Source organism: Salminus brasiliensis, chromosome 24 (assembly GCF_030463535.1).
Source record: "Salminus brasiliensis chromosome 24, fSalBra1.hap2, whole genome shotgun sequence".
Taxonomy (NCBI): Eukaryota; Metazoa; Chordata; class Actinopteri; order Characiformes; family Bryconidae; genus Salminus; species Salminus brasiliensis.
Genome location: NC_132901.1, coordinates 958,907 through 980,576, shown reverse-complemented (window position 1 = coordinate 980,576; position 21,670 = coordinate 958,907). Strand labels below are relative to the sequence as shown.

General features: G+C 47.2%; 1 protein-coding gene across 1 annotated transcript; it reads right to left on the bottom strand.

Moving 5' to 3' along the window:
• Positions 1-1,748: 1,748 nt before the first annotated feature.
• tmod1 (tropomodulin 1) lies at positions 1,749-19,953 on the bottom strand. Its single transcript, XM_072669879.1, has 11 exons — positions 19,712-19,953; positions 15,994-16,221; positions 11,919-12,075; positions 11,312-11,431; positions 8,653-8,742; positions 8,217-8,347; positions 7,912-8,019; positions 7,228-7,371; positions 6,926-7,070; positions 6,589-6,694; positions 1,749-3,380 (listed from the first exon to the last, which is right to left on the bottom strand). The coding sequence occupies exons 2-11, from the start codon at positions 16,111-16,113 to the stop codon at positions 3,362-3,364; spliced, it is 1,140 nt and encodes a 379-aa protein (XP_072525980.1). The 5' UTR covers positions 16,114-16,221; positions 19,712-19,953; the 3' UTR covers positions 1,749-3,361.
• Positions 19,954-21,670: the final 1,717 nt, after the last annotated feature.

Below are 21,670 nucleotides of genomic sequence, written 5' to 3'. Positions count from 1 at the left end.
CTGGATATTAATGCTATTAGAACGTAGCAAACCTTTTGTTGCTATAATTAAACCGACACAAGCACTGCTACGTCAGCTGACAGACGCCCACACAGGCTCGCAGCACCCATGCTGAGTGATGGGGAGAGGGACGTCCTAGTTATGCATTGTCTGGGGCTCTCATTTACAGGGAATCTTGTGGGGAATCGAACCTGCAACCTTCTGATTTCAGGGCTTAGTCATATTTTTAAAAGGTAAACATTTTTAAAGTACGAAGCTAACGAGACGTGGTGTAAAGTTATCTGGAGAGTGGAGGTTTTTGGTTGAACCTGGACGGATGAGGTCATGCGAAGCAAACCAACACAAGAGCGAATTCACACAATAATTCCAATCTTTATTAACCAAAACAGAAAAACAACAAAATACTCAGAGTGAACTAACTCAACCATACAAGCAGGAGATCAACAGCAAGCTGTCGGTCTGCAATCGCGATTCCCCGCGTTCTTCTCCGCACTCCCAACACCTGAGTGGGCTGAACAGGTCGGCCCAGTGTGGAGAGGCTCGGTGCGGCGCTGGACGGGAGGTCGGAGTACAGAGAGCGGGAGGGACTTATACACTACATAGGCCCAGATAGCCACGTAATACAGTGGCTGGTGGTCCGGTGTTCTACCCACTGACCAGTGCGGTACGGTTACTAACCCGTCATTTTGTGACCCATGCGGATTGTGGTCTCCCTTGTCGCCAGGGTGCCAACAGTTGTGGATTTGTCACCGTACTGGGCCGCACCTCACTGGCCAGGGGGTAAACGCCGTAAACGCGGTTCTTCAGTGGGGAACAACGCTGCATGGGGGTGGGGAGGTTGGGGACACACAGCTGGTTCAGGATGGAGTACAGTGGGGAGCAAGGTGGCGGGCGGACTGGACGCCGACCCAGTACAGTAAACTACGCACCAACCAGCAAACCATGCAAAGGGGCTACAAGGTACACTCGGGCATGGTCAGCATCAGCAACACTTGAGCTTATGGACTTACGAACTCCCGCGGGCAACTTTCCCCACATCCTGGACCTCCAAATACACCGACACGGTGTTTTACGGTCAACTGCCGCCAAGTTAAAGGTTCTGTCGCTCTCCAAATTCAGGAACACTCAACGAAACGACCGTCCCTGGACATCCCGAGCTACAGAGGGAGCAGATACTGGTCAGGCCTGTGCCAGAATATCCCTTTAACAAAGTCAACCATGCATTTTAACCAGGGTTTATACTACGATAGTACCACTTCCCATCAACCTGAGAGACTGAGAGGGAGCATGAGAAGGAAGGAAGGAAGGGTCACGCTGAACAGCAAAAGCACATAAATAAAGTATATAATCGCAGAAATACCGCACATACGTCACGGTCCTCAACCCAGCGCAACCAAGGGTGACCCCATACACAGGTTAAAGGCTCACTAATAACAGCCACGTCGTGTCAGAACTGAAAACACTTCTAGATTTGAACCCGAAAAAAAGCTCTGGAAGGATCTACTGGGTGTGTTTATGGAGGCGTGTCCTTATGGGGGTGTTTACACTTTGCATCAGCAGGGTGATTTTATGGTGTTCGGATTTCACAACAGCCTGAAAAAGCACCGTGAAAGGGCAGGCATTCCCAGTACGGACTGTGCGGGAAGGCCGAGGGGGGACCCGGCACGGGCTGTGGAAGGCCGGGGGGGGGGGACCAAGTACGGGCTGTGGAAGGCCGAGGGGGGGGAACCGGCACGGGCTGTGGAAGGCCGGGGGGGGGGGGGGGACCTAGTACGGGCTGTGGAAGGCCGGGGGGGGGGGACCAAGTACGGGCTGTGGAAGGCCGAGGGGGACAGAGTACGGGCTGTGGAAGGCCGAGGGGGGACCAAGTACGGGCTGTGGAAGGCTGAGGGGGACAGAGTACGGGCTGTGGAAGGCTGAGGGGGACAGAGTACGGGCTGTGGAAGGCCGAGGGGGGACCCGGCACGGGCTGGGGAGAGCCAAGGGGGACCAAGTACGGGCTGTGGAAGGCCGAGGGGGGACCAAGTACGGGCTATGGAAGGCTGAGGGGGGGGAACCTAGTACGGACTGTGGAAGGCCGAGGGGGGGACCTAGTACGGGCTATGGAAGGCTGAGGGGGGGGGAACCTAGTACGGGCTATGGAAGGCTGAGGGGGGGGGGAACCTAGTACGGGCTGTGGAAGGCCGAGGGGGGGACCTAGTACGGGCTGTGGAAGGCTGAGGGGGACAGAGTACGGGCTGTGGAAGGCCGAGGGGGGGACCTAGTACGGGCTGTGGAAGGCTGAGGGGGACAGAGTACGGGCTGTGGAAGGCCGAGGGGGGGACCTAGTACGGGCTGTGGAAGGCCGAGGGGGGGACCTAGTACGGGCTGTGGAAGGCCGAGGGGGGGACCTAGTACGGGCTGTGGAAGGCTGAGGGGGACAGAGTACGGGCTGTGGAAGGCCGAGGGGGGGACCTAGTACGGGCTGTGGAAGGCCGAGGGGGGGACCTAGTACGGGCTGTGGAAGGCCGAGGGGGGGACCTAGTACGGGCTGTGGAAGGCCGAGGGGGGAACCCGGCACGGGCTGTGAGAAATCAGGGATACCCATTAAGCACTCTGTAAGCACCGTAAAAAGCCAGGTACACCAGTGAAGTCGCAAGGTGTAAACAGGCTGTATGTGAGGCTGTAGTGATCTGAAATCCAGCTGTGTGCAAAAGTTTAGACACCCTGACCTAATGATGCAAAAGACTAGGTATTGGCGCGCACCACGCTTTCTCCAGTCTGCGGTTCCAGGTGTCTCAGAGTAGAGTAAGGCGTGGGCTTATTCCGTTCCAGTGTCCAGTGTAGTAATACCAGTAAGGGTACTGTGTCCCTCCGACACGCGCCCTTTACCTTCACTGGTTCCCAAATCAGCAGACCTCGGACACCAGGACCCTAACTCACCATCCCTTAAAAGCACATCCAATTATTTACAGTAGCAGTGGACAGTAGAGGGCGCCGGCCGGCCGCGGAAACGCGAGCAGCCTCAGCATTGGAGCTGATCGTTACTGAGTGACGAATTTAACACCAAACCTCCTGCCTGGACCTTTAACTGACTGCTGGAGCGCCCTCTGCAGTTACAGTGTGTCGTCAAGGACCGTCATGAAGGACGGACTGTGTGTGTGTGTGTGTGTGTGTGTGTGTTGGGATCAGAGTCTCTGCAGTGGTGTAGAGTGAGAGAACAGTACACTACAGACACCAGCGTAAGAAATTCGGAGAGAGAAAGGGAAGGAGGAGAAGAGACGTGGGCTGCCGCAGACCTCCAGCCCACAGGGGGCGCCGTCACTGCTGCTGCCACCACTGCTACACGTTTGTCCGACATTTGGGGAAGATGGGGCCTCCTTCAAGCCTTTTCTTTCTTACTAGAAAGAGAGAGAGACAGAGAGAGAGATCATCAGTGTATGCACAACATAGAATTAGACAGTACAGCGCTGATCTCTCCAGGCTCCGCCCACTGGGTTCTTCCATAGCTATAGTTACTAGATGTAGCTCCGCCTCCTCAGTGTATATCACACTACCTACATTTAGAGCGTTATTAATATTCACCCTAATGAGAGACTGTAGCTCCGCCTCCTCAGTGTATATCACAATACCTACATTTAGAGCGTTATTAATATTCACCCTAATGAGAGACTGTAGCTCCTCCTCCTCAGTGTATATCACAATACCTACATTTAGAGCGTTATTAATATTCACCCTAATGAGAGACTGTAGCTCCGCCTCCTCAGTGTATATCACAATACCTACATTTAGAGCGTTATTAATATTCACCCTAATGAGAGACTGTAGCTCCGCCTCCTCAGTGTATATCACACTACCTACATTTAGAGCGTTATTAATATTCACCCTAATGAGAGACTGTAGCTCCGCCTCCTCAGTGTATATTACATTACCTACATTTAGAGCGTTATTAATATTCACCCTAATGAGAGACTGTAGCTCCGCCTCCTCAGTGTATATCACAATACCTACATTTAGAGCCTTATTAATATTCACCCTAATGAGAGACTGTAGCTCCTCCTCCTCAGTGTATATCACAATACCTACATTTAGAGAGTTATTAATATTCACCCTAATGAGAGACTGTAGCTCCTCCTCCTCAGTGTATATCACAATACCTACATTTAGAGCGTTATTAATATTCACCCTAATGAGAGACTGTAGCTCCGCCTCCTCAGTGTACATCACAATACCTACATTTAGAGCGTTATTAATATTCACCCTAATGAGAGACTGTAGCTCCGCCTCCTCAGTGTATATCACAATACCTACATTTAGAGCGTTATTAATATTCACCCTAATGAGAGACTGTAGCTCCGCCTCCTCAGTGTATATTACATTACCTACATTTAGAGCGTTATTAATATTCACCCTAATGAGAGACTGTAGCTCCTCCTCCTCAGTGTATATCACAATACCTACATTTAGAGCGTTATTAATATTCACCCTAATGAGAGACTGTAGCTCCGCCTCCTCAGTGTATATTACATTACCTACATTTAGAGCGTTATTAATATTCACCCTAATGAGAGACTGTAGCTCCGCCTCCTCAGTGTATATTACATTACCTACATTTAGAGCGTTATTAATATTCACCCTAATGAGAGACTGTAGCTCCGCCTCCTCAGTGTATATCACAATACCTACATTTAGAGCCTTATTAATATTCACCCTAATGAGAGACTGTAGCTCCTCCTCCTCAGTGTATATCACAATACCTACATTTAGAGCGTTATTAATATTCACCCTAATGAGAGACTGTAGCTCCGCCTCCTCAGTGTGTATCACAATACCTACATTTAGAGTTATTAATATTCACCCTAATGAGAGACTGTAGCTCCGCCTCCTCAGTGTATATCACAATACCTACATTTAGAGTTATTAATATTCACCCTAATGAGAGACTGTAGCTCCTCCTCCTCAGTGTATATCACAATACCTACATTTAGAGTTATTAATATTCACCCTAATGAGAGACTGTAGCTCCGCCTCCTCAGTGTATATCACAATACCTACATTTAGAGTTATTAATATTCACCCTAATGAGAGACTGTTGCTCCTCCTCCTCAGTGTATATCACAATACCTACATTTAGAGCGTTATTAATATTCACCCTAATGAGAGACTGTAGCTCCTCCTCCTCAGTGTATATCACAATACCTACATTTAGAGTTATTAATATTCACCCTAATGAGAGACTGTTGCTCCTCCTCCTCAGTGTATATCACAATACCTACATTTAGAGCGTTATTAATATTCACCCTAATGAGAGACTGTAGCTCCTCCTCCTCAGTGTATATCACAATACCTACATTTAGAGCATTATTAATATTCACCCTAATGAGAGACTGTAGCTCCTCCTCCTCAGCGTATATCACAATACCTACATTTAGAGTTATTAATATTCACCCTAATGAGAGACTGTTGCTCCTCCTCCTCAGTGTATATCACAATACCTACATTTAGAGCGTTATTAATATTCACCCTAATGAGAGACTGTTGCTCCTCCTCCTCAGTGTATATCACAATACCTACATTTAGAGCGTTATTAATATTCACCCTAATGAGAGACTGTAGCTCCGCCTCCTCAGTGTATATCACAATACCTACATTTAGAGCGTTATTAATATATATTCACCCTAATGAGAGACTGTAGCTCCTCCTCCTCAGTGTATATCAATACCTACATTTAGAGCGTTATTAATATTCACCCTAATGAGAGACTGTAGCTCCGCCTCCTCAGTGTATATCACAATACCTACATTTAGAGTTATTAATATTCACCCTAATGAGAGACTGTAGCTCCGCCTCCTCAGTGTATATCACAATACCTATATTTAGAGCGTTATTAATATTCACCCTAATGAGAAACTGTAGCTCCTCCTCCTCAGTGTATATCACAATACCTACATTTAGAGCATTATTAATATTCACCCTAATGAGAGACTGTAGCTCCGCCTCCTCAGTGTATATCACACTACCTACATTTAGAGCGTTATTAATATTCACCCTAATGAGAGACTGTAGCTCCGCCTCCTCAGTGTATATCACAATACCTACATTTAGAGCGTTATTAATATTCACCCTAATGAGAGACTGTAGCTCCGCCTCCTCAGTGTATATCACAATACCTACATTTAGCGCTTAAGTGATGAAATGACATCACTCCAGCGTGGTCGGCAAGATGGTTGTTGTCGAGTTCGGCTCCCAACCGTAGCTATGGACGAACACCTCAGTGGGCGGAGCCTAGGTGGATCAACTCAAGGGAAGAGCAAAGAGACTGCAAGCTGAACGACTGCAGATACTGAGCGCGAGAGAGAGAGAGAGAGAGAGGAAAAGCGAGCGAGAGAGTAAGGCGTGTTTGAGGAACCAGGTTCAGCACAGCTCTTAGACGCTACAAGCGGAAATAAAAAAACTCCAGCAGCTGCAGAGAGAGCAGGAAAAGCGGACGAGAGGACGAGGACGTGGACGAGGACGAGGACAAGGCCTCTGGAACTCCAGAATGGGAAGAGAGCAGCTCTGAGGACAGGAAGGAGAAGCCGGTTTAAAAAGGGAAGCGCCTGCTTTTACTTGGGTTTGGAGGAGAACTTGAACTTTTTACAGAAGGCTCGCTCCAGTTCGGGGACGGACAGGGTGAAGGTGATGGCTCCGTCGGAGTCCGACCGAACTACGCGCACTGCAAGGCAGGCAAAACAGGACAAGCGATGGTCAGACATGTCCACAGTTTCAGCCCCGAGTCCAATCCCCCCAATTGGGATTAAGATGCGTGTCCAAATACTTTTGTCCATGCAGTGTACATTAGTCTTGTTGCTCCAGTGTAAATAATCCACTACAAGTGGGGTACATCTGAGAGACTGAATGTGTGTGTGTGTGTGTGTGTGTGTGTGTGTGTGTGTGAGGAGTTTACCCAAGTCGTTGTTGTTCATCATGGCGTTGGAGCAGCGTAGGCGCGGGCCCTGCTGGGTAAAGTGGTACCCGAACTTCAGCAGAGTGCTGTTCTTCTCCAACATGCTGGCTATCTCCATCTCCACCTTATTACCCAGGGGCTGACTCTGCAGAAAGGCAGTACAACAAGAGCGACGAACATGAATGATCTGTAATACAGCCCAGGAACTGCAGGGGGCGACACAGCTGGAGAGATTTCCTCACACGGATGGAAATTTGAGTGATGCTGGAGGTTCAAGCTTACGCGTGCAGCTCGGTTCATACCTGGTTGTCGATTTTCAGCTCCTGCAGGGTGGTGTTGTGCTGCAGGGCGTCCACAAGAGCGACGATCCCGGCTCCGGTGATGAAGTTCGACTCCACGTTCAGACTTCTCAGAGCGGTGTTGACGTGCAGCATGTCCGCCAACGCCTGACGCAGCAAGTGCAAGCAATACACACACACACTTAAGAACCCTTTCAAATCTTTGACCGGACCCTAAAATGCCAAACCAAACACTGCTACGGGGGGGGGGGGGGGTATCATGGCTTAAGCCTCGGGTTTTGGACCGCTTTGCCATTACTGATGTAGCTAGGAATTCTGGACTGCACCATTCTACAGGCCTGAAGTGCAACCTTAAGTGGGCCATGTGACAAGACAATGACCCTAAGTGTATAAATGAGCCAGTTCAAGGACCAGACATTCTTCTCATTTCTATAAACACTGCATCCAGGTTTTCTAAGGAGAAACGGGCCAGAACAATCCTGAACCGAATGGTTCTGAAGTGAATCACCAGTTACTGGGAATGTTTGGATGAGGCGACACTTTACGGGGAGTTATCTCCCTCAGTAAATAAACCACAGAAATGAGTGTTTCTAGTTTTAGGACCTGCGATGACGCTCTGACCACATCTCGGGTCCAGTTTCTACAGAAATCCATGTTTATGAGAGGGTTCGAGTGCGTGAGACTCACATGGGCGACGGGATCGTTGCTCCTAGTTCCCACGATGCTCAGACGCTCCACCGCCGTGTTGTTTTTCAGGGCTTCAGCGTAGGCTTTCAGGGTGGCAATGGGGATATTCTACCAAAACAACAGGAGCAGCTGATACACCCCGCCTGACCGGCCTGACCGGCCCACACACAGCAGGCTTCGACAAACACACTTAAGCGGCTTTAGTGAAAATCTCAGCTTTTCTTGAGGGTTTAGGGTGGTCCAGAGGTCAAGCTTGTAGAAGGTAGGTGTGTGTATGTGTGTGTGTGTGTGTGTTTATGAAGTACCCTGATGTTGTTAAGGTTGACCTCCACAAGTTCAGGGTCGTTGCGCTTGATCCGGACGAGCGTCTCCTCCACGTCGGTGTCATTGGGCCGCTCATCGGGAACGGGCTTGTACTGCGCGCACTGGATCACACCTGACCAATCAGGACACGGAAATGCGTTAAACAACCATGTGTTATTGAAGTGCGCCGGACCAATCACATCTCACCTCCCTCATCACATGACGTGTCCTGTTAGCGGCCAGTTTTACGCCACATTTACGCCTTTACGGCCCGACCCGTTACCGACTAGGTCCGATTACAGGAGACCCATCGCGGTCGGTCACATACACAGTGAAGCTAGCTCTATCTCGGAGGGTCAGTGGGCTGAGGCAGAGGTGTGTGAGAGTGTGTGTGTGTGAGACAAAGAGAGAGAGGGAGGCCGAGGGAGAGATACTCACTGTTTAGGCCCTGTTTGTTGACGATGGTACTGCTGGCAAGAGCTTCATAATACTGCTGATTACTCATCAGAGTGTGCATGCCCAGGATAGCTGGAGAGAGAGAGAGAGAGAGAGAGAGAGAGAGAGAGAGAGAGAGAGAGAGAGAGAGACATTGTTTATATACAGTGTGTTTGCAGGAGAGGAGAGAAAGCTGTAAATCTCCTCTAACTGCTGGTGACGTAAGCAGAGCTCGTGCAGGACGGGGGACAGACGGAGCAGAGTGGTCCAGTACAAACAGTCCTGTGGAGGACATTACTCTATAAACTCCACTGTAAACCCCTCAGACCGGCAGCGCCCCGAACCGCTGCAGCGCCCTTCACTCTCGTTTCTTCTGAGGAAGCCAGGATGTCTGCCTGCCAGTCTAGCTGCCTATCAGACTACTACCCTACTACCTTATCAGTCTAGGAGTCTACCGACCCATCAGTCCATCAGGCAACCAATCCACCAGCCTACTAACTTACTATAGACCTACCAGAGTAAAGTGGGCAGTGAGGGGGTGGAGCTTAGAGGATACATACACCCATGTTTCCTTTTAAGTTCACTGCCTACTAATCTAAAACTTTTTCCAGTGTACCCGCCTGGCGGTCTATCAGACGGCTTGCCTACCAGCTTCATCAATCTATGAGCCTAATAGCCTTTCGGTCCACCAGCCGATCAGCCAATCAGCCGACCAGTCCACCAGTCTACCAGCCTGTCAATCAGCCGACCAATCAGCCAACAAGTCTACCAGCCAACTGGCCGATCTGCCGACCAGTCTACCAGCCGATCAGTCTAACTGTCAATCAGGCTGGTAGACTGGTCGGCTGATTGATAGACTGGTTGGCTATCAGCCGATCAGCCTATAAGCGTACAGGCATATGAGCCTACCGGTCCATCAGAGTAAAGTGGTACCTCTGGTAGTGGGCATGAAGGTGGTGGGCCCACCAGTCTACCCACCCACAAGCCTACCAACTAACCTGCCCATCAAGCCATCAGAGCCTACCAGCCAACCAATTCCCCATGTTTGGGGGCTGTACTGTAGCCTGGCTCGCTCTGGATGGGGAGTTGGAAGTCGTTCTGCTTCACGGCGGCGCTCCATTACGCCCCCTGCTGGACCCCTGCCAGACAGCGCTGAGATATTTAAGAGTATTGAAAATACTCAGGCCAAAAATGGAGGCATGCTCTACACGTTTGTCATGCCACGGGCTCCGAATGCTGCACCGTGATCCCACGAGAGAAGGGGAAAAAAGAAAAAAGGCCTGACCCAATTTCTATGACAACAGCTCTCCATCATGCAGGACGAATCAGACGGCTGAGAAACTTTGCTCCCCTTTTTTGGAAGCCATGCGTCTTTCCAGCAAAGCAGTGAGTCATCGCTGCGGAGAGAGAGCACTCAATGAGGCATACAGCAGAGGCTCGGGCCCGCGGGGGGAATTCACCGTCCTCAACATGGCAACCCACACACACACACACACACACACACACACACACACACACACACACACACACGCGCTAAGAGTTAGTCTAAGCTACGCTCCCTCCATCAGTTTCACACTGGAGCTACGAGGCTAATGTGGCTAACGAGCAATGGACACCTCTACGCCATGATTGGTGGTTGCTCTGCTATTGGAGGTGGTTGCTACGCTACCCCAGGTGGTTGCCAGGTATTAGCTTGGATTTCCACAAGGTTGCGAGGGTACAAGCATCATGAAGACGTGAATGGCGGGGCACAAACATTTGCACAAAGATATTGCGGTTGCCATGGTGTTCCATGTGATTGCTAGGGTGTTATTTGGCGGTTGCTGTGTTGCCCTAGATGGCTGCTGATCACCAGGCCACTGTTACGCCATGTCTGATGTTTGCTAGACTGTTGCTTGGTGGTGTTCCAGGTGGTTGTCTGGGTGTTGCTAGGGTGTTTGCTTTGATGTCAAGGTGGCAAAGGTATTAGTCAAGAGGCTTTTACTAAGAGGTCTCTAGACTGCTCCATGTGGTTGCTAGGGTGTTCCTAGGTAGTTGATACAGTGTCTCACTAGCCTGCTAGATTGCTGCTAGATCAGCGGTTGCTTTGCTATTTGAGGTGGTCGCTATGGTATCTTAGGTGGTGGTCTGGGTGTTGCTAGGTCTTTGCTTTGCTAATGTAGCAACGCTAGCATACCGTGGCTCGTGTTTACAGGGAGCAGCGAGTCACGGCAGTGCAGTGTCTGAAACCACACATGCAAGTCCACTTGCGGTTAGCGCCATGCTAATGGAAGGGGGCGTGAGCTTGCATGAACTTGTTAGCTACATTAGCCTCGGAAGCTAAATGCACCAAACCAGACCTGGCTGATGTTGCTCTGGGATTAGCATTGCGGTCGTAGAGGGAGGTTAGCGCGGCGAGCTGCTGTTAGCCCATCATGCAGAATGACCTGCTGGGGAAAGTCCATGGCTTAAGGAACGGGTGAACCAGGGTGGAGGGGAGGGTGGAGGGTGGGCGGGGGTGGAAATGAAGGAGGATGGAGGTGACTGGAAAGCAGAAGGTGGGTAAACGCACATGGTGAGGAGAGGAACAGTGAAAATCATCCGTGGGATTAAATATTAGAGGACGATACGGTGACATGGGGTCAAACAGGGAGCAGTAAGCAGGGCCTCGGGTGACGCGTACCTGCTATGTCACAGAGCTCGGCGTCAGTGGCGTTCGCCAAGGCCTCCTCCAGCTCCGGTTCGAGGGTCACGTCCTCCAGAATCGGATCGACCACCTTCGTCTTCGGAACCCACGGCTTCCCTTCGAAAAGGCATGGCGGTGTGCACACAGTTACTCACATTACACACAACATGCGTCCAAATACTTACGGACACCCCTTCAAATGTATGCATTCTGCAACATCAAAAAGCAAACGTTTGCACAAAAGATATTGTGGTTGCCATGGTGTTCCATGTGGTTGCTCTGGTGCCCCTAGATGGCTGCTGATCACCAGGCCACTGCTACGTCGCCATGGTGTTTCCAGGTGACTGTCTGGGTGTGCTTTGATGTCAAGGCGTGCAAGGGTATTAGTCAAGAGGCTTTTATTAAGAGGTTGCTATGCTGCTGCATGTGGTTGCTAGGGTATTCCTATGTAGTTGCTATAGTGTCTTGCTCAGCGGTTGCTTTGCTATTTGAGGCGGTCGCTATGGTATCCTAGGTGGTTGCTAGGTACTTTTGTCCACAAGATAAATAACCAAGAGCCTGTAGGTATTAGGCAGGTCATAATGTTTTGGCTGGTTGGCCTTACCCCTCTTCTCGCCCGTGAAGGGCACCAGGTCGTCCCGGTCCGGATGCTCCTTCGCCTGCTTCTCCAGGTGCGCCAGCAGGTTGTCCCGCTGAAACGTCCCAGTCGGAGCTTTCTTGGTCTGGTCCCTCTGCCTCATCCCGGCGGGCAACAGAGCATTCTGGAAAAGAGGAGCACACGCCAACCTCTCTCAACAGCTGCTGACCAAACCAACTGACCGACTGACTGACCGCTGTATGAACGTCTCATGAAGATCAGCTGTACTCAGACATTAGCGTCTGAAGGCTGCCTCCGCGTCCGACACGCATCTCTGGCTGGACGCTACCGGACTCTCCGGACGTTTTCTGACGCTGATGTGTGCTTCTCCACAAGGGGGCGCTATAAATACTGCAACAGCTCACTTATCAGTTGATGTTTGGGCCCAGGAATTTTCTAGATTGGTCCATTTTTTATTCTCCATACATTCCACGTCCACCTGGCAGACCAGGCCGCCCCGCCAGGCCGCCCCGCCAGGCCGCCCCGCCAGGCCGCCCCGCCAGGCCGCCCCGCCAGGCCGCCCCGCCAGGCCCCTGCACTCATGGGAAGATATGCCCAGCGCCTCCGTACAAATCAAACACCATCAGCCTAATAAACACGTCATCCATAGCTCACCGAGCAAAGTGGGCTGCATAACGGAAGCTATGATTTGCGACGGCGGTGCGCAATGACGCCGCCCCGCCAGAGCACCAGGAGGGCACCCAGCACATGCAGTATCTGCCCCCCCCCCCGGCTATTAATAACACACCACACAGCTGGGCCCCGTCAGCGCCACAGACTCTGCTATCTGAAGCCGAGACGTGCCGAGGGACAGTCTGCAGGACACACACTGCACTTCAGCCAGAGCCTGATCAGATATTCCAGCTGTTTATCTTCAGAGCAGTCCGAGCCGAGAACAAGACAATACAGTAACGGCACCCAATCACAGCCCACATCACTCACCACTGCTTACCAATAACCCAACAATACATCCAGTAAATAGACAAAAGTATTGGGACACTGGTCTGGAGCTCTGCTGCAGTTAGTGAGTCAGTTGGAGGCTTTTCTGCACTCTGCTCTGAGCTCGGCACTCGGCCCTGACCCCGCTCTGTAACTTTACGTGGTCTGACAGACACTCTGTGGACACTGAGCTGCTCTCTGTGAGCTGTTCCTCCTAAACTCTTCCACTGTTCAATAATAACACCACTCACAGCTGATGGAGGAAGATCTAGGAGGGAAGGTCTAAATTTCACCAGCTGACTTGTTGTAGTTGTTGGTGCAGCGGTGTCTCCTATTACATACAGAACCACGCTGGAGTTCAGTGAGCTCTTCAGAACCTCCCAGAAGACAGACTGCAGGACTCGAGGCTGGAGTTTATACACCTGTGGCTGAACGGGACTGAAGAAAGCGCCTGAATTCAGTGATTATGAGGTGCGTCCAAATACTTTTGTCAATATAGCGTATGACCCATCCAAATCACTGAACCAAAGACCGTACAACCCATTCAAATTAATATCATCCAACCAAACAAACCACTGAAACCACTTAAAGCCCAACTATCCAATCAAAGGCCATCTAACCAAAACCCACAACCACGCCCTCAGCCAGCCCCTCATCCCCTCGGCCAGAGTGCGGGAGTCGGCCGCTGGTCAGAGTCGGTCAGTTAAAGAGGAGTTTCCTCAGTGAGGAGTTATAGCTGCGTTCTCTCCGTGGCAGCAGAAGTGCGCTGGACTGTCCAAACCTGTTATTTACGGTCAGTTTGGTCCAGCACCTCTGGCTTTCTCGCCCTGTTTGGGTCTGCCCACAGTTTTCTGTCCCTCTCTCTCCTTCAGCTGCTCATTAATTCAGCCTCTGTGGCATCCGAGTGTCGGCACGTCCAGATAAATGCCCAGAGAGCTGGAGCTCGACCAGACTGGCTCTCTCTCTCTCTCTCTCTCAGCGGAGAGAAAAACGACCACGGTCCGGGAAAACCCCAAACACACACACACACACACACACACACACACACACACACACACACAGTACTTTTAACATTTAAAACTTCATACATTTTCAGGTTTCCTTAAACGCTCTAAAGGGTGTGAACTAATACCCCCCCAACCCCCCCCCTCTCCGGTGTGAGAGGCAACGCCAGCTGTAGCAGGACAAATGGTGCATAGCTGACACGACAGCAGGAGGCGAAACACAAGCACATCCAGATCAACCTCACAAGCAAACTTCTACATCAGAGTTAATAAATCACAAGGCTGTGGGTTCGATACCCCAGTCTGCTAAGCTGCCACTCCACTGTGTTCTGGAGCGCTGTTATTAATCCCAACAAGGCTGTTGGTGTAATAGTCAGGTTCACTAAGGTGCCACGGTTGGTTTGAGTACTGGGTTATTAAAAATCACAAGGTTGTGGGTTCAATACTCTGGTCTGCCAAGCTGCCACTGCTGGTAAGAGCTCCAAACTACAGCTCCAGCTATTACTTCTACATTGGTGCAGCGGCGGCCGTGGAGTTAGGGTGATGGGTTACTAATCTCAAGGTTGTGGGTTTAATACCCTGATCCGCTATGCTGCCACTGTTGGGTTATTAATCACAAGTTTGTGGGTTTCATACCCAGATCACAAGGATGTGGGTTTGATACTAAATTATAACTCATGAATTACATGAATCACTCAACAATTTGAGGTATTGAGGATAATCACAAGGTTGTGGATTTAATACCCTAAACCCACTAAGATGCCACTGTTGGTTAATTGCCAGGTTATTAATCCCAAGGTTGTGGGTTCAACACCCTGATCCACTATACTGCCACTGTTGGTCACAGCGCTGGGTTATTAAACACAAGGCTGTGGGGTTAATACCCAGGTCCACTAAGCAGGCACTGTTGGTTAAGCGCCAGGTTATTAATCCCAAGGTTGTGGGTTCAACACCCTGATCCACTATACTGCCACTGTTGGTCACAGCGCTGGGTTATTAAACACAAGGCTGTGGGGTTAATACCCAGGTCCACTAAGCAGGCACTGTTGGTTAAGCGCCAGGTTATTAATCTCAGGGTTGTGGGTTTAATACCCTAATCTGCTAAACTGCCACTGTTGGCCAAATCGCTGGGTTATTAATCACAAGGTTGTGGGTTTAATCCTAAATACCCTCGGTTTGCTAAACTGCCCTCTGTAACATGCCTGGCCCTACACTCTGACCCCCGAAGGGCAGCGCTGTACTATACAGGCGATGGAGGTTCTTTCCAGCACAGGTTTTTGAACGGAGATTCTCCACCGAGCAGGGAGAGTAGTCCAGAACCAGGCTTAATCCCTGCCCGGGCAACCAGCCCTGCAAGTCTGACTAAGTCTGTGCTATGACACGTACACGCCCCTCCCCTCCTGATCTGCAGCCTTGATTTCCAGCCAGTTGCATCACCGGGAAAATGGGAGACCAGAGACGATACTCCACCTTCGTCAACCTCTCAACTGTAGCAGGACAAATGGTGCATAGCTGACACAACAGCAGGAGGCGAAACACAAGCACATCCAGATCAACCTCACAAGCAAACTTCTACATCAGAGTTCATAAATCACAAGGCTGTGGGTTCAATACCCCAGTCTGCTAAGCTGCCACTCCACTGTGTTCTGGAGCGCTGTTATTAATCCCAACAAGGCTGTTGGTGTAATAGTCAGGTTCACTAAGGTGCCACGGTTGGTTTGAGTACTGAGGTCACAAGGTTGTGGGTTCAATGCTCAGGTCTTAGCGCTGCCACTGCTTGTTAGAGCTCCAATCTACAGCTGCAGCTATTACTTCTACGTTGGTGCAGTGGCAGCTGAAGAGTTAGAGCGATGGGTTGCTAATCACAAGGTTGTGGGTTCAATACTTCGTCAACTTCCACTCACAGCTGCTCCGACACGCCTCCCGGCCCTACGATCGGGTTTTTAGACCACGGTGTTCTTCTGTAGGGATTACAGAAAGAGGTCTGCAGAGGGTCCTGAACCCACCCTCCGGTAAAAGTTTCACTTTCTGCTAGAACGTAAATCTGGCTTCATGACGACTGGACCAATAGAAATGCCCCAAACATGCAAAGCTCTTACATCAGGGTCCAGCTCCTCCAGCTCATCCTCCAGCCTCCTCAGCTCCTCCTCGCTGAGTTTCTGCAGTAGCTCATCTTCATCCACGTCCCGATACTTCTCCATCTCCTTACGGAACGACATGACGAACGGGGTGGAGGGGCGAAAGGTGGGATAAAGCACAAAAAAAAAAAAAAAGAAGGAAGGAAGGAAGCTCAGGCAGCTAAAGCCACCCCCTCCAACCCTCTGGACCTGGAGAAGAAAGCACAAGCATGTTTGAATAACCGGTTATCTAGTACACATTGGACTTCATAGGACGTCAAGCCAAGCAGTAACCATAGAGATCGCAATCTGAAGGGGGATTGGAGGGTTTGAGGTACCCCCAACTGTATTTGTGGGCGGCTTTCTAGGAAAATCTAAGCTGGTGCTGGTTTTTCCCCTCCTTTCCTGGACCTGGCAACCTAGCACACTCGGAATAATACAACTGAACAGTGGATCTTTGGGGATTAACTTCAAATTATTAAAAGTAACGTGATGTAAAAGCCGGAAGTGACAGCTGCCAAAAAATATAAATATATAAATAAATAAATAAAAATCCATTACAGAGATGAACAATCCCGTTAGCTTTAGCGTTTCAGTGATTACTGTGAAATCGCAGTGCTCAACCCATAACCTGCCAGGAACACAGGGCTTAGCAGTGTTGGGGGTATCGAACCCACAACCTTGGGCTCAGTGACCCAAAACTGTAAAAAAGTCAAATAAATAAATAAATAAATAAAAATCTTAAATACAACTGTAGATCTAAAGGACATTCTCTGGAGTAAGATAACGTGCCGTAACTGACGTGTCGGAGTTAGTGAGTCGGCAGGTGTGAAGTACGGCGGCGTTAGCAATGAGAACAATAACGGATAAGGTTGAGGCCGAGACTGTAGATCAGACGCTTCTGAAGAGGAGAAGGAGAACAGCTGTCAGCTGCCGGCGTTTATTTATACCCCAACGTCCCGTTTAACCCAGGAGGGTCAGGGGGTCAAACCAAATAAAAGAAAAAAAGGAAAAAAGAAATAAATAAAGGCTCCTCGATGGTTCCTGGCCCTCGTTTTCGGTCTGGAGAGCTGTGAAGGCCTGCAGTTGGCAGAACACAAAAAGCCAAGATAATGGTAAAGAAATCAGGTGGGTTTGAAATTGAGGTACGGCATTAAATTAAGGATTTTGCAACTAAAATATTGAAAAAAAATAGAAATTTTTGAAGCTTCTGAAGACAGAAAATGTGTTTGATCTCTTACTGGATTGAAGGCGAGGGGGGGGGTTAAGGTGACCTTCTGGCAGGCCAAATCAGACATCCTTAGAGTTCAACTTTTAGCAGCTCGGTTTTTCACTTGAAACTTTCCTTAAACTTTAAAGCTTTTTTTAAATTAGTATTTTTTTTTTTAATCTATCTAAATATCTAAAAATTATCAAAAATTTGCAATTCTTAACTTTTAATCCAATCCACCAATGACCAATCAAACATCTTCTGTGTTTTGGCCCTCATATGCAAATGTTAATGATGGCAAAATAGGGCCAAATCTGAACAAAATACATGTTATTTGGACTTTCTACTGTATGTATCCCTCCACTAGGAAAGTCTCTCGGGGCATCAGGGTGGAATCATCGTCTAATTGTCTGTTTAATTACTTTTTTAAACTGTCTTGTAGAAACAAGACTAGTCCAAAACCCTGCACATCACCATTTGTCTCTGGAGCTCAACAAGGGCGCTCAGTGCTTGGACCCCCGGTGATTGCCGCCAGCAATGTAATCTGAGGACTTCTCGTGGTTCAGAGAGTTACAGAAATCAACACGTTCTTCATCCATTTCCATTCCTTTCAATGTGTGCCAACCATCATCCAGCCACTGATGTGCTGCATAGTAAACGCTGCATGTAGTTTATATATATATATTTTTTTAAATGTATAAATTACTTTTTATATTGATTCAGCTATTCGCATATACTCATTTTTAGTGAGGATTTAATTTATATACTCAACCATGAATGTGTAGATATTTCCATGTCAAATTGTAAAGATTTACACACTGCTTTAAGTCCAAAATAAGTTCTGAAATAATTCAGCATACTTGACTAAAAGGTGTCAATTCTTGGTGTCAAAGTATGAATATCTAAATATTTTAGTTTTTATTTATAACACTACACAATTTTCTCTATAACATCTAGGTGCTTGTGTCAAAAACTTGGACTGTTTTTAGTAAAACTAAAATTAGTAATAAATAAAAATATTTGCTGTTATACTTACACCCTGCTTTCAGTTAAAACCTTTACAGTTAAAAGAATTTACAGTGAACCTCACTATTAACTGTGTAATAATTTAAGTGGGAATATTTACAGTCTTTCAGTTAAAAGAAACTTTAGTTACAAGACACACTTTTCAATGAACTTTAACTGAAAATTCACTTTCTTGTAAAAATCAATGAAAAAAGTACAAATAAATATAAAATATAAAAAGATGAAAAACGGTTTTCCCACTAAACCATAAAACACTGTATCTGACACTGAGTATATTCTACACTATATACTTCTCAAATTAAAATTCAAAATATTCTATATTTATTTGTACTTTTTCTAACTTGAGGTTTTTCTTGGGTAAATAGCAAAGCACTTTGCAAGTCGCTCTGGATAAGAGCGTCTGCTAAATGCCATAAAAGTAAAATGAAGATTCACTTCAACTTTAATTTCATTCATTTTACTGGTTACAATAATTCAATTCAGCAGCTGACTCCTGTTACATTGTACAATATTTACAATATTGAACATGTTATAAATCACAGAGTTATACAATGTGTTATACGTTAAGTTAGGGCTGGGCGAAACTGTAAAAATATTGAAAATCACGAAAGCTACCGTCCAAACATTCTCCCATATTCAGTACAGTAATTTTGATTGAAATGTGCTGCACTTGATCCTGTTAAACTAAGACTAATTACACTGTTAATGAGGAAACATGCAGCTGATCAGTGTTATTCAAACATATTTTGTCAGGTTCGATAAAATCTACGTGAAGTATTTCGTAAGACTTATAATTTGTAATATATATATATATATATATATATATATATATATATATATATATATATATATATATATATATATATATATAGCATATACACACACACACTAACATACATACTTAAACACACCAAAATAAAAGCCAAAAGTTAAATAATAAATATATATATATAAAAAAAAGCTACTTTTAGATAAATAAATTAACATGACCTGTAACTGTCCACTCAGGATAAAGGGGGTTTCTGAGAGAGTGAATGACCATTTGTGACAGCAGTGTGAAACACACACACACACACACACACACACACACACACACACACACACACACACACACCTTTCACAGGCAGTTTAAAGCTAATCTGCATTTCAATCACATGTAAGGTGATGGCTCTGAGTGTGTGTAAGTTTAAACCCCAGCTACAGTCAATTCTCTGACATACTTCTGATATGTACTCTATGTGTAAGAGAGAGCGAGAGACATAGAGACACAGTGAGACACAGTGAGAGAGAGAGAGAGAGAGAGAGAGAGAGAGGTAGTTTGACAAACTGCAAATGCAGCTGATCTGAACTCCATCCCACTATTTAGAGAGTTTAAGCTCAGCGAGAGAGCCGACACACACTAAGCGAGTGTGAGTGAGCGTGTGTGTGTGTGTGGGTGCGAGAGAGCCCACCGCGTCCCCTTACCTCACACACTGATGATCCGCGCTATATATAGCACACACATACACACTCCCTCTCGCGCACTCGCAGGCCGAATACTTTGCCCAGATATGGTTTCTTCTCAGGGTCGCAAACTCGCTCCAACGTGCTGCAGCAAACGGCCGGCAGCCGAGTCGGCGGTACACACACACACACACACACTGCGCTGGAAACACACACACACACACACACACACACACTCACTCTCACACAGCTCTGCAGCCCAGCTCTCTCTCTCTCTCTCTCTCTCTCTCTCTCTCGCTGCCTCCTCTTTTCCTCCAACTTGTGAGTTACAAGTCCTGCAGCTCTGCTACCGCCACCAGCTTTCCACAGGAGAGAAGTTTGGGAAGCCACGCCCACTCTGGGCAGGTCACGCCCACCGATCCGCCCAGTCCCAGCTTGATGCAGTCAATCAAATGAGGTCACAGTGTGGCCGTGTCCTTGTTCCAGTCCTAGGGAGGAAAAACAGAAGGGTCAGAGAGGCTGTTCGTTGCTGGGCTTCGTTAGCTTAGCAGAGGAGCTGCAAGGCTATGGTCAGTGTCGCATACACTCAGACTGTCCACCAGTCTGTCCGTCCATCAGTCTCACTAATTTCACCAGCAGCCACCAATTAGCACTGCTCAATCGATACGCCAAACTGTGCCCATCAGAGCTCATTTACTGTTAGCAACTGTTTCAAAGTAGATCCTAAATAATCCATAGTGGATCCTAAATAATCTATAGTGAACACTGGATATTTCAAAGTAGATACTAAATAATCTATAGTGGACACTGGATATTTCAAAGTAGATTTTAAATGATCTATAGTGGATCCTAAATAATCCATAGTGGATCCTAAATAATCCATATTGGATCCTAAATAATCTATAGTGAACACTGGATATTTCAAAGTAGATACTAAATAATCCATAGTGGATCCTAAATAATCCATAGTGGACACTGGATATTTCAAAGTAGATTTTAAATGATCCATAGTGGATCCTAAATAATCCATAGTGGATCCTAAATAATCCATAGTGGATCCTAAATAATCCATAGTGAACACTGGATATTTCAAAGTAGATACTAAATGATCCATAGTGGATCCTAAATAATCCAAAGTGGATCCTAAATAATCCATAGTGGACACTGGATATTTCATAGTGGATCCTAAATAATCCATAGTGGACACTGGATATTTCATAGTGGATCCTAAATAATCCATAGTGGACACTGGATATTTCATAGTGGATCCTAAATAATCCATAGTGGATCCTAAATAATCCATATTGGATCCTAAATAATCTATAGTGAACACTGGATATTTCAAAGTAGATACTAAATAATCTATAGTGGACACTGGATATTTCAAAGTAGATTTTAAATGATCTATAGTGGATCCTAAATAATCCATATTGGATCCTAAATAATCTATAGTGAACACTGGATATTTCAAAGTAGATTTCAAATGATCCATAGTGGATCCTAAATAATCCAAAGTGGATCCTAAATAATCCATAGTGGACACTGGATATTTCATAGAGGATCCTAAATAATCCATAGTGGACACTGGATATTTCATAGAGGATCCTAAATAATCCATAGTGGACACTGGATATTTCATAGTGGATCCTAAATAATCCATAGTGGACACTGAATAAGTAGAGAATTACTTATAGTAGATACTAAACGATTGACTGCAGATACTAATAAGTAATTCACAGAAGTCAATAAAGGTGATTAATTTATAGTAAATACTGATTCACTCCGTGGATTCAGAAGGAGTCATTAGAGAATAATAAACCGTAGATACTGAATAATTAGTAGTTAGTAAATATTTCATAATAGATCCCGCAGAATTCACAGTAGATATTTTTAATTACTTGCAGATACTGAGTAAGTAATTAGAGAATATTTTACCAAAGGGAAGAATTCATAATGGATACCGAATAAGAAGGTAATGAT